This window comes from Danio rerio, chromosome 25, assembly GCF_052040795.2.
Source record: "Danio rerio strain M-AB ecotype USA chromosome 25, GRCz13ab, whole genome shotgun sequence".
Lineage (NCBI taxonomy): Eukaryota > Metazoa > Chordata > Actinopteri > Cypriniformes > Danionidae > Danio > Danio rerio.
Window position 1 is genome coordinate 38,096,379 of NC_141045.1, and position 16,673 is coordinate 38,113,051.

General features: G+C 41.0%; 2 protein-coding genes across 14 annotated transcripts in view; both read left to right on the forward strand.

Moving 5' to 3' along the window:
- ano3 (anoctamin 3) overlaps positions 1-14,808 on the forward strand; it is a 123,269-nt gene extending 108,461 nt beyond the window's left edge. For 8 of the 13 annotated variants that reach the window (XM_087312626.1, XM_087312629.1, XM_087312627.1 and 5 more), the window contains 8 exons: positions 855-912; positions 3,160-3,257; positions 5,480-5,625; positions 6,120-6,272; positions 9,117-9,264; positions 9,715-9,801; positions 9,882-9,987; positions 12,479-14,808. In XM_087312626.1, coding sequence (XP_087168752.1) covers positions 855-912; positions 3,160-3,257; positions 5,480-5,625; positions 6,120-6,272; positions 9,117-9,264; positions 9,715-9,801; positions 9,882-9,987; positions 12,479-12,661 — 979 coding nt within the window. In that variant the 3' untranslated portion in view covers positions 12,662-14,808. Of the gene's footprint in view, positions 1-854; positions 1,305-2,767; positions 3,258-5,479; positions 5,626-6,119; positions 6,273-9,116; positions 9,265-9,714; positions 9,802-9,881; positions 9,988-12,478 lie in introns of all 13 variants that reach the window. The other 5 variants (XR_015526787.1, XR_015526786.1, XR_015526784.1 and 2 more) reach the window with 2 other exon arrangements.
- Positions 1-16,673, forward strand: part of ano5a (anoctamin 5a) — an 805,725-nt gene that overhangs the window by 266,312 nt on the left and 522,740 nt on the right. The window lies entirely within an intron of this gene.

The window sequence follows — 16,673 nt, forward strand, 5'->3', positions numbered from 1 at the left end:
CTTTTGCGCTCTTTAGAAACCTATGGGTGACGTCACGGACACTACGTCCATATATTTTACAGTCTATGGGTAAAACTTGATATTAAAGGAGACCTGTTATACAAACATCACTTCTATAAGGGGTTTAAACTCAGTTGTGTGGCAGCAGTGTGTGAATAAGCAGCTTCTAATGGTAAACGTGTATTAATTGTATTGTTTATAATCAGACTTGATAAAAACCGTCTGCAGAAACACTTTGATTGACATTCTCTCCGTGATGTACATGCACATAATGTACCCTCGCTATGGCAAGCTGTTTTAACTTTTATTCCTTCTCAGGATATGTATTCTTCATATCAACAATTCAATTTTTGATATCAACAATTTAGTTCTTGATATCAACAATTACATTCTTGATATCAACAATTCAATTTGAATGAAAGCCTGTGGTGACTTTTTATTAGTGGAAATGCAATTGTTGATATCAAAAATTATAGTTTTACTAGTGGAAATTTAATTCTTGATATCAATAATTATAGTTTTTACTAGTGGAAATGCAATTGTTGATATCAAAAATGTAAATTTTGTCATTACCATGCATATTGATGAATTTATATATGCACATATCCAAAAAGCAATTTGTGAGATCTGAAATAACAATTATTACTAGTGAAAATTGAATTTCTGATATCAAAAATTGAATTGTTGATATGAAGAATACATATCCTGAGAAGGAATAAAAGTTAAAACGGCTTGCCATCCCTCGCATCTAGAGTTACACAAACACCTCTGAATTTCATGAGTGTTATACTAATGTGTGTGTGTGTGTGTGTGTGTGTGTGTGTGTGTGTGTGTGTGTGTGTGTGTTTCCTCAGGTTTGCTGGCAGGCCGGGTGACTATAATAAGCTGTTTAACCGCTGGAGGATGGAGGAGGTTTGCTCATTATTGCTCTTCGTGATCAACATCTCCCGTATCTAATATGAGCGCCGGTTATGAGATCTCTGTGATGTTACTGTATAATCACCTCAGCTTGACAACTGTGCTCCGTCACAACACCAGAGCACTGTTTAACATCTCTAGACTGTCAAATATTTGGATGTAATCAAAACACCACTTGGGGGGAAAAGAAATGCGCTTAATTGAGCTTGATGTGTTGATTATCACAAACACAAAGAAGTTATGAATAAGTTATGGGTTTGGGGTTAATGTGTGTATTAGTGAAGATGCAGCCTAAATGTACTTAAAGAGAGTCTCTGCATTTATTAACGTGTTTTGAATAGCGCTTTTTATATGTTTGTTTTATTCATATGTAGTTAAAAACAACAGTGCATCCGAAGAGTATTGATGGCGCTTCACTTTTTTTCACATTTGTTTACGTTCCAGCCTTATTGCAAAATGGATTAAATTGATTGATTTCCTCAACATTCTACACACAATCCCCTATAATGACTATGTGAATAAAGAGTTTTTCATCTTGAGATGTTTCAGCAGCTTCATTGGAGTTTATCTGTGGTCAGTTCAGCTTATTTGACATGATCTGAAAAGGCGTACACCTGTCTATATAAGGGCCCAGGGTTGACAGTGCATGTCAAAAGCACAAACCAAGCATGAAGACAAAGGAATTGTTTGTTGACCTCAGAGACAGGATTGTCTGGAGGCACAAGGCTGGGGAAGCTTACAGAAACATTTCTGCTGCTCTGAAAGTTCCAATGAGCACATCAGCCTCCATCATCTGTTAGTGGAAGATGTTTAACCACCAGGACTCTTCCTAGAGTTGGCCGGCCATCTAACCTGAGTGATCGGGGGAGAAGGGCCTTAGTCAGGGAGGTGATCAATAACCCGATGGTCACTCTGTCTGAGCTCCAGCGTTCTTCTGTGGAGAGAGGAGAACCTTACAGAAGGACAACCATCTGTGCAGCAATCCACCAATCAGGCATCTGTATGGTAGAGTGGCCAGACGGAGGACACTCCCCGCCTGGAGTTTGCCAGAAGGCATCTGAAGGACTCTCAGACCATCAGAAACTAAACTCTCTGCTCTGATGAGACTCAAACTGAACTGTTTGGAGTGAACGCCAGGCGTTACGTTTGGAGGAAAGCAGGCAGCGCTCATCACCAGGCTAACAGCATCCCTACAGTGAAGCACGGTGGGGGCAGCGTCATGCTGTGGGGATGTGTTTCAGCAGCAGGAACTGGAAGACTAGTCAGGATAGAGGGAAAGATGAATGCAGCAATGTACAGAGACATCCTGATGAAGACCTGCTTCAGAGTGCTCTTGACTTCAGACTGGGGTGACAGTTTATCTTGGAGCAGGACAATGACCCAAAGCACACCGCCAAAATATCAATGGAGTGGCTTCACAACAACTCAGTGAATGTTATCGAGTGGCCCAGCCAGAGCCCAGACCTAAATCCTATTGAACATCTATGGAGAGATCTGAAAAAGGCTGGACACAGTCGCTTCCCATCCAACCTGATAGAGCTTGAGAGGTTCAGCAAAGAGGAATGGAAAATTCCCAAAGACAGGTCAAGCTTGTGGCATCATATTCAGAAAGACCTGAGGCTGTAATCGCTGTCAAAGGTGCATCAACAAAGCATTGAGCAAAGGCTGTGAATACTGATGTACATCTGATTTTACAGCTTATTAATTTGTAATTAATTTGCAACAATTTCAAAAACTCTTTCTTCACATTGTCATGATGGGGGATTGTGTGTAGAATGTTGAGGAAATCAATGAATTTAATCCATTTTGGAATAAGGATGGAACATATAAACATGTGGAAAAAGTGAAGCGCCATCAATACTTGTACACTTATTTTGATATGTTGTCAATTATGAAACCCTGAAACGAGCATGATTCTACATTTACTGCATTAGTTATTCTGACCGTTCATTACTGCACTGAATGCGTCACATTTTATAAACATTCAAAGTTTCTGCTGAGATTTTAGAATTAAGCTAAATATGTCATCATATTTTATAGTTATTAGTCTTAAAATATTGTAACATAGCCTTAAATTATCTACAAATTACTGGACTGTCCATTTTTCACTACACTTTTTTTCACCACAAGCATGAGCTTGCTATCAAGAAAACCACGTCTATGAAATGTGGACACAAAACTGAAGAAGGATAATAATGTATAAGTAACAGGAGCTAATAATGCTTTGTTATTCTTCTGTAGTGTCATCCCAGTGGGTGTCTGATCGACCTGTGTCTGCAAATGGGAGTGATCATGGTGCTGAAACAGATCTGGAACAACTTCATGGAGCTGGGCTACCCGTGAGTAAAACAAAGCAGGACAAAAACAAAACATCCCAAAACACACACAGAGCTGCGAAGGACTGCTGAAACCGAGAAAACCTGTGTTTCACTCTTCTGCTTCGTTTTTCAGATGTTAGAAAATGCTCATGAAACGTGTCTGCATTCATTTGATTAAAATACAAATCAGCAGATTTATTATTTGTTTTAAAGCAGACCTATTATGCTCCCTTTCACATTATGCAAAATAAGTCTCTGTCTCTACAATGTGTGTGTAAAGTTTCAGCTCAAAATACCACACTGATAATGTTTTCTAAGATTATAGTGCATTTTAGTGACTGTCGCTTTAAATGCAAATGAGATTGTGCTCTCTTCAAAAGAGGGCGGAGCTACAGATGCCTGTGTGTCAGCATAGTGGCAGATTCAAAAATGAGACTAACGTCATATGCTAATGAGGGAGAGATGGTCACTAGTGGGCGGGGCTTTCCCCCTCTGATGACATCATAGAAAGAATGTCAATCAAAGTGTTTCTGCAGACTGTTTATATCAAGTCTGATTATTAAACAATACAAATAATTAATTTAACCATTAGAAGCTGCTTATATTCACACACTGCAGACACACAACTTTGTTTAACCCCCTTATAAAAGTTATTTTTGCATAATACCTTTACATATTACATTTACAATCTATTTAAAATGCTGGATTGTCATGTGGACGAACCCAACACTGTTAGTTTTTTTAAATTACACTGTTAACCCACCAGTTGGTTTCGTCCATATTTGACCAAACATTTAGTTATTTTAACATTTAATTTATTTAAAGCAATACAAAAAAATGAGGATAATCGTTTGTAAGTTATTCTAATGTGCCTGTTAAAGTCATGATACCTTTTATCAGAATAATAAAGATTTGTAAAGAAAAATGTTTATTTGAAAAGTAACTTTTGATCAAATTTAACTTTTTAAAGTGATGACGTGTTGGTGACGTATGTAATACTGTTTCCAGGTGCAAGCCGCCACTCATTTGAATTGAGAAACTATTTATTCATGATCACTTTTAATTCATATCACACAATAAAGTTAATTTTATATTAAGTCATACTGTGCACAACAATCTCTGGGCTTGCTGCATCACAAATACCAAAATTTTAACAATTTAAAAAAAAAATGAATCACTTTCTGGCCATCGGATATTACGCATGGATATATATACTGCGATCAGGATTTTCGAAAGTATTAAAGCGCTTTGTAAACGTTTATAATTACCATTTCATGAGTCTCCACACACAGTTAAATAGAGCGCTTGGACCCGGAAGCCGCTTCGAGTGACGTCACACTTAACAAGCGGATAGCTTTCACCATAAGCCATGGCTGTGTTCAAAATGACATCAATGTATTCAAAGAGCACTGCGAAGGGAGCGCAATTGTAAACACGAAGATCGCTAAAACTGAACTGTAAAAATACTTTGAAGAGGGATGACTTTAATGCTTTTTTTTAATCATTCCAAGTTTAAATGTTAGAATGTTCTAAACGAACAGGGCATAGGGGGATAACTGGGAATAGAACACAGCCAGGAACTGTTTCTAACTACAGCTCCAGAAGTGTAGTTGCAAGCATAGTGACACAGCTTGCGAATGTTCGTTGGAACGACCAAATAAAAAAAAAACTATGTTTGTAACGACACAACTTGCAACCTTAGTTAGCTTACGACGGTTTTCGGAAACGCATCCCAGATTGGCTGATGAGCTTTCTGAGGTGCGCTTTCTAAATGACCGTATTACAAATTCAGCTTTGCATCACAGGAATGTAGTGTGTGTCTTGATTATTCCAAGCAGTGTGTTCTATTTGATACCATCTGATGTTGTTATTGAGCGTATGAGTGCAGAGGTCTGTGCTACTCAATTATTAGCTCAAACAGGGAGGTGTTTTCTGCAGGGAAACGGTCAGATTGTCCTCAGTTCCAGTTCACAGGCCACTGATTCTGCAAACCCTGCAGAGAAAACTGTACAGCTCATCAGAAAGAGACACAGACCACCACACATGATCAAGACAACCGTGATAATGAGGGACGTTAGTTCAGGTTTACAGCACTGCGCTTTGTCCAGCAGTCAAAACATGCATTTAGAGTGCAATAGTACAGCGATGCTCTTTAATATTTTTCATGAAACACAGGAGAAGTGTATCCCCGGTTGTCCTCTCATAGTGTTTAATAGCAGGTTGTTTCTGTGCTGGTGCTCCAGGCTGCTGCAGAACTGGTGGTCTCGGCGTAAGATGAAGCGAGCCGGAGAGCAGAGTAACAGTAAAGAAGAGCTCCCGCAATGGGACAGAGACTGGAACCTGCAGCCCATGAACGCACACGGCCTGGTGGACGAGTACCTGGAGATGGGTGCGTTCGCTTTTCATGTACTGAGGGATTTTTGCTTACTTATATTCATTTAGCAGACTCTTTTATCCAAACCAACTTACACGAGTATTAAGGGATCACTTCAACTGGGGGTTTGTCAAGTCCATACACTCAGAAATAAAGGTAGAAGAGCTGTCACTGGGGTGCTACCGTTTTGAAAGGTACAATTTTGTACCTAAAAGATCCATATTAATACCTCGAGGGTAAATATTAGTACTTAAAAAGTACAAAAGTTTTAAAATTTTAAAGTACTAATATATACTTTTGAGGGACCAATATTGACCCTTCAGGTGCAAATGTGTACCTTTTGAAAATGACCCACCCTATTGACAGCTAGTACCTTTATTTCTGAGAGTGTAGAATAATTGACTTGATTAACGCAAACTCGGGTGTTAGAAATGGCATTAGACGGCATAATCTTGACAGTAATGAGTGCACTGGTTTGTCATATTATTTTGCGTATGTTTTGTGTTCAGTTCTACAGTTTGGCTTCACTACGATCTTCGTGGCGGCGTTTCCTCTGGCTCCCCTGCTGGCTCTGCTCAACAACATCATCGAGATTCGATTGGACGCCTACAAGTTCGTTACGCAGTGGAGGAGACCGATGCCCGCCCGAGCTACCGACATCGGTTAGTTCCTTCACACCAATGCACCCTTTCACAAGACTGTTACCATGTGTTTAACACCCATCAGAATCTTACATTTACATTTAGTCATTTAGCAGACACTTTTATCCAAAGCAACTTGCAAAATGAGGAAAAGGAAGCAACTTATACAACTATAAGAGCAACAATGAATAAGTGCTGTAGGCAAGTTTCAGGTGTGTAAAGTCTAAGAAGAAAAGCATTAGTAATTTAATTTTTTTTTTTTTTTGAGTGCAGTTAGTGGTATAGCCAGAGAGGCAATTGCAGATTAGGAAAGAAAGTGGAGACTAAATAGTTGAGTTTTTAGTGGTTTCATGAAGACAGCGAGTGACTCTGCCGTTCTGATGCAGTATGGGAGTTCATTCCACCATCTTGGCAGATTGAATGCGAGAGTTCGGGAAAGTGATTTCTTCCCTCTTTGGGATGGAACCACGAGGCGACGTTCATTCACTGAACGCAAGTTTCTGGAGGGCACATACATCTGCAGAAGTGAGAGCAGATAAGAAGGAGCAAAGCCAGAAGTCGCTTTGTAAGCAAACATTAGAGCTTTGAGTTTGATGTGAGCAGCAACTGGCAGCCAGTGCAAACGGATGAGCAGCGGAGTGACATGTGCTCTTTTACGTTCATTAAAGACCACTCGTGCTGCTGCGTTCTGAAGCAGCTGAAGAGGTTTGATAGAGTTAGCTGAAAGCCCGGCTAGTAGAGAGTTGCAATAGTCCAGTCTGGAGAGAACAAGAGCTTGAACAAGGAGTTGAGCTGCATGTTCAGATAGGAAGGATCGGAGCTTTCTAAAGTTATAGAGTGCGAATCTTAAATCCTTGATAGTTATTTTTAAAACGGATGTACAGTGGTCCCTCGTTATTTGTGGGAGTAACGTTAAAAAATAACCTGCAATAGGCAAAACTGCAAAGTAGCCAGCTTTTTAAAAAAACATTTTTTTACAATGATCATAGATGTTTTAAGGCTGTCAGCAAAAGGTTCATAAAGCTTTTGTGCGGATAATTTTGGCATCCGGCGTAATGTTCTTTATCCTGCAGTCACTGATCCACAAAGCTAAAGTAGACTCCATTCCTAAGAGGGTCGCACACTGGACGTGCACATTCACATGCTATTTAAGTGAAGTTTATTTATAAAATAATTTCGAGAGGATCACTTGCTTATGATTGCTTGCAGCTGGTCCCGCATTATCCAATTTATGATTCACCAATCAGATGATTCCTAGGCCACTATAAATACCCTCAGTTCCATATAACAGCCATCTTTGTTTTGAAGAATCCCCCCTTCTACCCTCTACTCCTCCTCCTTTCCTAGATGGGTGGCACGGTGGCCCAGGGGTTAGCACTGTTGCCTTACAGCAAGAAAGTCACTGATTTTAGTCCTTACCAAGCCAGCTGATGTTTCTGTGCGGAGTTACACATTCTCCCTGTGCTTACGTGGGTTTCCCCCGGGTTCCCCGGTTTCCTCCCACCGTCCAAAAACATGACATGTCCAAAACTTAAGTTAATTGACTAATCCAAATCAGCACCATAGACATGCTCCTAGTAAGCAGTTATCTCTTTAGAGCGATCACTGTTTGTTCATGAGCTACTACAGCAGGGGAGTTCTCCAGATCTACCTGAACTCAAACTCTCCTCTCGCCCTGCAAACAGGAGGGAGCCCCGTGCTCAAGGATCTTATGAGCTCAGGGCTCTCTCCCGGGGACAGCATGCCAAAGAAAGCCGCCGACTTGCGGTGCCAGTGTGAGTACCCTGATATAAACCTATGCAATTCTAAAATGCATGGCGCTGCGTGGCACAGCACATCCAGTGTGTGACCCCCTTTGCGATGGTCTTGCTGCGGACTACAGCCCTTCTTGTTGGAACTCACACTTTTAGCGATCGAAGATTTATGTTAATTTGGCAAGCTGGATGCATTCTTTACTGCACAGGAGACATGGAGGAGATTGATTGACAATGGTCTACAGCCAATCAGGACGCAGAACACAGCGGGCTGTAAAATAAAAACACGTTAAATTGCATGAAAAAAATCCACCAAACTACGAGGCCACGAACGGTGAATCGCTACATAGCAAGGGACTACTGTGCATTTATATGTATTTACGTATGTTTTAGAGAATCTTTGCATTAAATTACAAAAAGCGAATTACCGCTTATGTGAGGTTTTTGTAAGGCAGCATCTATGGGAGCAGGACAGTAAATTTGACGTTATTCTCTCTTCTAGCTGCCGTTATCAGTCTCACGCTATTTGTAGAAGCCGTACATTGTATTTTGGCTATTGGCCACAAGGTGTCAGTAGGAGACTATATAACTGTGGCTTCACTGCATGGAGTAAGACAGTGTTGGTAGGAAGCGTACCGTCTTGACTCGTAACTGAACGTCTCGTCTCATAACTGAGCATAACAGACAAGTGTGCATATAGATTAAGGAAGTGATTAAGTAGTTCTGTTGATTGGAAAATAAAGACGTTTTTATTTGCATCTATTTGCCTACAGACTCTGACTTTGACGCGTTAAAAAACTTGCTCACTCTACCAACAATAGCGGCATTGGAAAGCCGCTACACTATTTATTTCCTTTTTCTAAAAGTCTTGATAACACCATCCTGGACTTTTTCTGTCATTATTTCAGCAAATAGGATTGTAAAATAACGATTTGTCGTCCTCTCCCATTCACTATCCTCTGAGTTTACACACTATGACAATTTCTGTTGCGGAGAAACCCAGAAATGTGAAAAGGGTCCATTAGCTTGATGTTGGTTCATTTCAACCCAAACTCAACAAGTCATTCTGTTCAAGGCACAATCATTCTGTAATGCAGCTATTTTTTATTAGGTATCTGGCATGGTGTTCTGGAGGGAATTGGAGTTGTGGCTGTCATAACAAATGCCTTCGTCATCGCCATCACTTCAGATTACATCCCTCGCTTCGTCTACGCAATCAAATATGGGCCCTGTGTGGACAAGGGTTACCGACACGAGAAGTAAGAGGATGGCTGCACAAAACAGTTACAGAACAAAACATGTCAATAGTAAAGTGAAGCTGATTTCTTTTGTTAGCACCTCTGGTGACGGGTTATTTACGGGAATCAGCTTCATGTTGGCATGGTCAACTATTCGGAAAGTCTGAAATTCGCTAATTCCTCCTGTGAATTTGTTTTGTTCCAAATATGTCCCATTTACCAACACATTTTAAACATAATAGTTTCAATAAAAGAGGTTTTATTTGTAATAACTAACTTTTTATCTTTGCCACAGTGACATTGCTTGATATGTTACTAGTTATTTTGCAGGATACTAGTATACAGCTTAAAGTGACTTTTAAAGACGTAACCAAGTTAATTAGGTCAATTAGGCAAGTTAGATCTCCAGCTGTATGCTGCTTTTTTGCTATTCTAATACTGTATCTTTGTGTTTTGGATGGCTTTTCCCAGATGTCTAAGAGGATACCTGAACAACAGCCTGTCTGTGTTTGATATGGGTGAACTGAGAAATGGGAGTTATGAAAATCAATACTGCAGGTACTACACAGTACAGTATATTATGTCGTTATATGTTTTTTTGCTAGATTTTTTTGGATTCAAGTGCTTTTTTTGTGCAGGTATCGGGATTACAGAGCGCCTCCGTGGAGTCCTGAACCCTATGAGTTCACCCTGCAGTTCTGGCATGTTTTAGCTGCCAGACTAGCCTTCATCATTGTCTTCGAGGTCAGCGCTACCTTACGTTTATTGTATGAGGATTGTTTACATTAAAATGTAGTTTTGGGTAAGCAAAGACACAATTAGATAGTTAAAGTAGGTTCAATACAAGGTACTAGTGAAATGAAGATTAGCAGGTACAAGCTAACAATGCAGGTAAACCTCAATTCTTAGACTCAAGAAATTAGGTGACTGATGCTAATGATGCTTTTACATCATTGTAAACATGCCGACACACCCAGCAAATTCATGCCTCTTCTAGAGTGTCCTACTTGGAACCAGTTAAAGTGGTGCCGTGACCCGGATGGGAATACGGTTTAGGATTTTATGAAGGCATCTGGTGCATGGTCATTGTATAAATTAAGGCCAAAAGCTGAACAGCACTGCACAAGGATTGGGGCTGACTAGCATGCGTGTTCTGCACCTAGGTAAGAAGTAATATCCTTGGCACACCAAACTTAGTCCTGGAAGGCCGCTGTCTTGCAGAGTTTAGCTCCTTGCCTATACACACCTGCCTGGAAGTTCCCTGTATCAGTGAGTTCCATTGAGAAGAGCTCATTCCTATATCATAATCCCTTCAAAGGGTTTACCCTCCAGAGTGACAGTTTTGAAGGGATTAGGTCAAAGCAATGAGCCCTTCCAAATGGAATGTGCTGTTTGACACCAAATAACATCCCAGCACAATGGATCACAGAGGCTCGAAGTATCCATCAGCTGTACCCTTTGAAATCTTTCAATCCAAAGGGCCTTTCAAAGTGGCCAGGTTTAAGCACTTTGGTTTGGAAAACCACTTCAGTATGCCAGCCATGATTGTTTTTACTCCCATTTGCAGGGTAATTTATACTATTTGGAATTGACTGTATAGCTCGGGTATCACCAAACTTGTTCCTGGAGGTCCGGTGTCCTGCAGATTTTAGCTCCAACCCTAATCAAACACCCCTGAACAAGCTGATCAAGGTCTTACAAGGTATACTTGAAACATCCAGGCAGGTGTGTTGAGGCAAGTTGGAGCTAAACCCTGCAGGGCACCGAACCTCCAGGAAAGAGATTGGTGACCCCTGGTACAGCTAGTACTATCTTGACTTGCTTGTTCAGGTGTGTTTGAATACGGTTAGTGCTAAAATCTGCAGGATACTGACCGTCCAGGGCCAAGTGTGGTGACCCCTAGTAATAACAGCCTATACCACCAAGTGACAGTAGACACTAGAAACACTAGTGTGGATATACAAACTTTACTGTTTGCTCATTTTAAAACAATTACCATTTTGGTCTGTTGATCTTTAATTCTTTTTTTCCAGACATGTTGTTAGGAAAATATTAGCACATCTAAAATAGCCTATCTTGACCTTGTTGATTACTATTCTTCTCATTCACTAAGATGGTGCAGAACAAACCTTGCAAAAAAAACTGACCTTAGAGACGGTAATGCTCAAACCCCACTCCACTGGTCTCGAGGCGTACTAGTAGCAACTTGTGCTAGAAGCTTTTGTCTTAAGCATCCATGCCAAATATCACCGATTGAAACCAAGTAAGCCAAGCGACCCTAAATACCCTAGTACAGGAGTCACCAATCCTGGTCCCGGAGGGCCGGTGTCCCTGCAGGGTTTAGCTCCATCTTGCCTCAACACACCTGCCTGGATGTTTCAAGTATACCTTGTAAGACCTTGATCAGCTTGTTCAGGTGTGTTTGATTAGGGTTGGAGATAAAATCTGCAGGACACCGGCCCTCCAGGAACAAGTTTGGTGACCACTACCCTAGTATATTTAAAAATATATTTCCGTGCTTCGTTTTAGGGCAAACAGAACTGGAAAATGCTGAGTGGCGTACACTATTTTCAAAACTTTAATCACCTCGCGATACAGCATGAGGGCTTGTAAATATGTCACGCTGCTTGGGTGTACCATCAGAAGTCCAATCTTTACATTGGTTTTTATATTTGATGTGGACAAACACAGAATAGAACAGTGTTTAGAATGTACTCAACATGGTGGATCCTCTGCTGCTCGACCCTCCAGTGTACTTGGTGTTATTGTGTTGGACGTTCTTCCCATTTCTGAATCTGACCTCTGTGTTCTCGATTGATTCCTACCTCATATCCACAATTACCGGTTGTGAAAATTTGGGTACCAATGGTAGGTGTTTGGGAAATAATTCAATAAATAAATCTCACAAAAGCTTTGCTGTTTCGAACTGCCAAAACAAACTTAATTTTGGCCGGATTTAGTTTAAAAAGACGCAATTTCAGTTCATTCCTTGATTTCATTTGAAGTATACCAGGGCCTTGAGTATCTAATCTCCCAGAGACTGAATTGCCAAAAAGCCCAACAGTGGTTGAGAATCCAATCGTCAGTATGTTCAAATAGGCTGTCATTGGTCCAGAAAGACTATCATGGCTTTCCTTCATGAAAGGCTCATTTGTTTACTGTTATCTACTGTGGTTAGATACTCAGTGTTAAAGTTCTATGAGTAATGTTTGATTTTCTGTTGTATTCTCCATAGCACCTGGTGTTTGGCATCAAGACCTTCATAGCCCACATGATTCCAGACATGCCCAAAGACCTGTGTGATCGCATGCGCAGGGAGAAATACCTGATGCAGGAGATGGTGTATGAGGCAGAACTGGAGCATCTCCAGAAAGAGCGGAAAAAGAACGGCAAACGTTATCACCATGAGTGGCCTTAGTCGTGCCTGTCCATAAACACACACACACACACATAAATGCCCACAGGAGAACCACATACACGTCCCACGAAGCACATTAATACTTGAGAGTGGCGAACAAAACGTCTTTGCAACCTGCACAACTGCAGCACATATGTGAACACAAGACATTCATGTACAACCGGTCTGCTGCCTTGGACGGCTTTGCTTTATTGACTCCATGCATGGGCTGCCCACTTCAGATTTCCATTGCTGTGATAAACCAGGGAGCGGATTCAGTATTTGAGGTCGAGACCTGATCTCCAGGCGCGCCTTTAGAACCAAGAGTTGGCAGCTGTACTCTGCACCAAAGAGGATTTTCTCGGTCACATGACGCCTGCCTAGGACCTCCAGTAATTCAATATTTTTATCCTGTCGAGGATGTTTGTACATTAAAACTAGTCTACAGGACAAGAACAGAACAGTCTGGCAGAATTTGAAAATGGAAAAAGAAAATAGTAAAGATGTGTACACGAATCGTTTTTTTAGCCACCAGTATCGTTTTCTCCAGGTTTGGACGATCTTTTGTTGACTTTTGAGGTGGTTTGCCTGATCAAATTAAATTAAGATAAATCTGATGGGACATTTTATGGATCGAATTGTCTGAGTTCCCTTTGGAAAGAGTTGGATAAGTTACATGATGTGAAAATGCAACAAGTTTTAAAAAGCACGACTGTCGTCCTAAGAAAAGCTGCACGTTGATAAAGTTAGCTACTAGTTTGATGGAGGCTAACTGGAATAAGACTTCCTGAACCCTGTAAGAGGCGACAACAGTGGTAACTGAGCGAGAAGATGCTGTCTTTAGCATGCTTGTGTTTCAATTCAAACCCGACTGAAGCGTACTGCAAGAAACCACAAGTGGTGCCGTGACCCGAATGGAAGTCTATATTGGGAATGGTGGTAACTGAGCGAGAAGATGCTGTGTTTAGCATGCTTGTGTTTCAATTCAAACCTCAACTGAAGCCTCCTGCAAGAAACCAGAAGTGGTGCCGTGACCCGAATGGAAGTCTATATTGAGAATGGTGGTAACTGAGCGAGAAGATGCTGTCTTTAGTATCCTTGTGTTTCAATTCAAACCTCAACAGAAGCCTCCTGCAAGAAACCAGAAGTGGTGCCGTGACCCGAATGGAAGTATATATATGGGAATGGTGGTAACTGAGCGAGAAGATGCTGTGTTTAGCATCCTTGTTTCAATTCAAACCTCTACTGAAGCATCCTGCAAGAAACCAGAAGTGGTGCCGTGACCCGAATGGAAGTCTATATTGGGAATGGTGGTAGGCCAACTGATACAGGTAAAGGAAAACACACCAACTTTACATCGATTAACTAGCGGCAACAAAATGGACTGTAGTCTTGCCTTGCATCACAAGTATCTGGGTCCAAAATTAAAGACTCATTACATTTAAAAACAGGCTACAAAAAGGAATTCAGTACAACTGGGCCCACCTAGCCTTCCCAAATCTCAACAAATGTCTGTACAAGAGTCTACTCTGCAGCAAAGTCAGTTTCACTTTCCCAACCCCTCGCTCAACTCTGAAATCAATGGATTAGATTGTTCAGTGAAACTCCAGTGTGTAAGTGGAAAATAATGTTTATTGCGCATCTTTTCCAGCATGGCTTGCAGTGGCTTTGCTCTTTCATCAATTTAGTTCATCCTGCAGTTCTGAACCGAGCACTCATACGGTTGGATTGTTTACTATGCAGATGAAGGGCTTTCGGAGCTCCTGTTTTCTGCTTGTGGTCTTTGTCCGGCAGCTACACCTATCATCCGCTGTGAAGCACTTCTCTACCTGCTGTCAGCCAACGTTTACCTGCAAACGCATTTACCGATTCGCCCTCTCCCTCTTCGCTTGCCAGCATCTCACCTTGTGATTGTTGCTACAAAAGAGGTTTCTGGTAACGGTTACCAAATGAAGATCAGTTCGTTTATGCAAATGAACAAGTTTTTATGTACTACGTCGCCTTGAAAAGATATGCAGAACTGTCTTTAAATACAATAAGTCCATTTTACCAACGTACAGTAAAAAGAAAAGGCCAACTTTGGCAGAATAATAGTCAAATGCATGATTTTCGTTTGCATGCAGATAATTAGATTTTTATTATTTTATAAAAGACTGACATTGACTATGGTTTTCTAGTGTGTGTGTGTGTGTGTGTGTGCGCGCAGATTGTGAGGTGTGGTTGTATCAGCGTTTCATTGCCTGCGTTTGTTGCTTGGCTGTGATCTATTCTGTGTGCCTGTTGTGGTTCAATCGATCCTTATACTTGCCCGCCTGAGCATAAGGAAGTGGCTAATTAAGGGATAGCATACTAGCCCATCTTCCTTCCAGTATAGAGTATGTATACTGTGAATATCCTGAGCAGAGATGTGACTAGGGATTCTGGGTCCCATGCACAGGATTTTTTGGAGTTGGCTTTTGTACCAAATAAGGTCAAGTACAGTAAAATTTCAAACAGCATAGCTCAGGCCTGGATTGGCTAATCGGGAGGACCGGGAGAATTCCCGGTGAGCCAGTCCGTTTTTTGGCTGCGAGGGCCGGTGTCCCTAGCTGCTTGCACTCTCGGCAGTCGCACTTTTTTAATTTATTTAATTATTTGATCATAGCCTCACTTTTTATTCATTATTTTGCCACAGCCACGCTCTTTTTATTTATTTTCTCACAGCCCCGTGAGCAAAAAGCAGCCTGCAGGTTAATGATAACGTAACTATCATTCAACCCCAAACAGCGGCACCTTAGTGACTATAAGAATTCGAATAATTAATATTAATGATTATTACCCCTGCTCAATGAAAATCAGATGATTACGTCAATAAATCTGACACAACTTTTATACTATCGCAACAGTGTTACTGTGGTCGAGTGGTCAGCACGTTGCGTTGCGACATCGCCGACCCGTGTTCGAACTTCACTTGAGAAATCATTATTATTATTAATGTTATTTTTTCTCATTTTTATTGTTCAGACATTTAATACTGTTAGGGTTGTTGAATATTTGAAATTCTAAAGCAGCTGTTTTCCTGAAAAAGACGTGATCGTGTCATTAGAAACTGAATTGGAAATGACCTTATTTTATAGTCAGTCGTGAACTGAGGTGGGCCGGTCTAAGACTTGAAACTCCAGGGCTGAAAAGGAGTCCCACTCCGGCCCTGGCATAGCTAATATTAAAAGCAGAGTTCTGAAATGAACCTTCTGTTATTAATTACCTTCATGGCGTTCCAAAACAAACTGTGAGGCTTAGTGGTCGCCTCACAGCTAGAAGGTCGCTGGATCAAGCCCTGGCTGGGCCAGTTGGCATTTCTGTGTTTGCATGTTCTTCCCGTGTTGGCTTGAGTTTCCTCCGGATGCTCCGGTTTCCCCCACAGTCCAAACACAGGCCAAACACAGCCCACACCTCATCAGTGGTGCAATGGTAATGGTTATGATGCTACGAGTATGATTTTGTGCTTACAAAAAAAAGAAAGAAAGAAAGAAAAATTGACTCTGATGCATCTGGGCCATATTTACAAGCAGAGTAAGATGCACACTGTACTTGCCCAGACTTACCCTAATCGAACCAGAATATAGACGTCAACTGCATGAGGTCATAAAGGGTCCGGTGAATCCATGACTTAATTCGAAAGTGAAGAATTTGTTTTAAAATGTTTTAATTTTATTTTTGTGCGCGCGCAAAAGCATTCTTGAAGATTCACGAACTTATGGTTGAACCACTGATGAGGCATGGGCTGTTTTAATGGAGGTTTCGGGGCCTTCGCTGTCTATGGAGGATGAGGGAGCTCTCTCGAGGTCTTACAGATTTAAAATGACACCAGGGTGAGTAATTATATTTTTATTTAACCAACATTCAACCATTATTAATGTAGTTATTCTAAAGAGAAGTAAATTGGCACGATGGACATAAAGGTCAAATTCTTTTTTTTTTCTCGTCATTTTGCTTTACTGTAAAAATGTACATATTTTGTTTATTCTGAATGTTTAGTTTCCTTGGGGTGTGT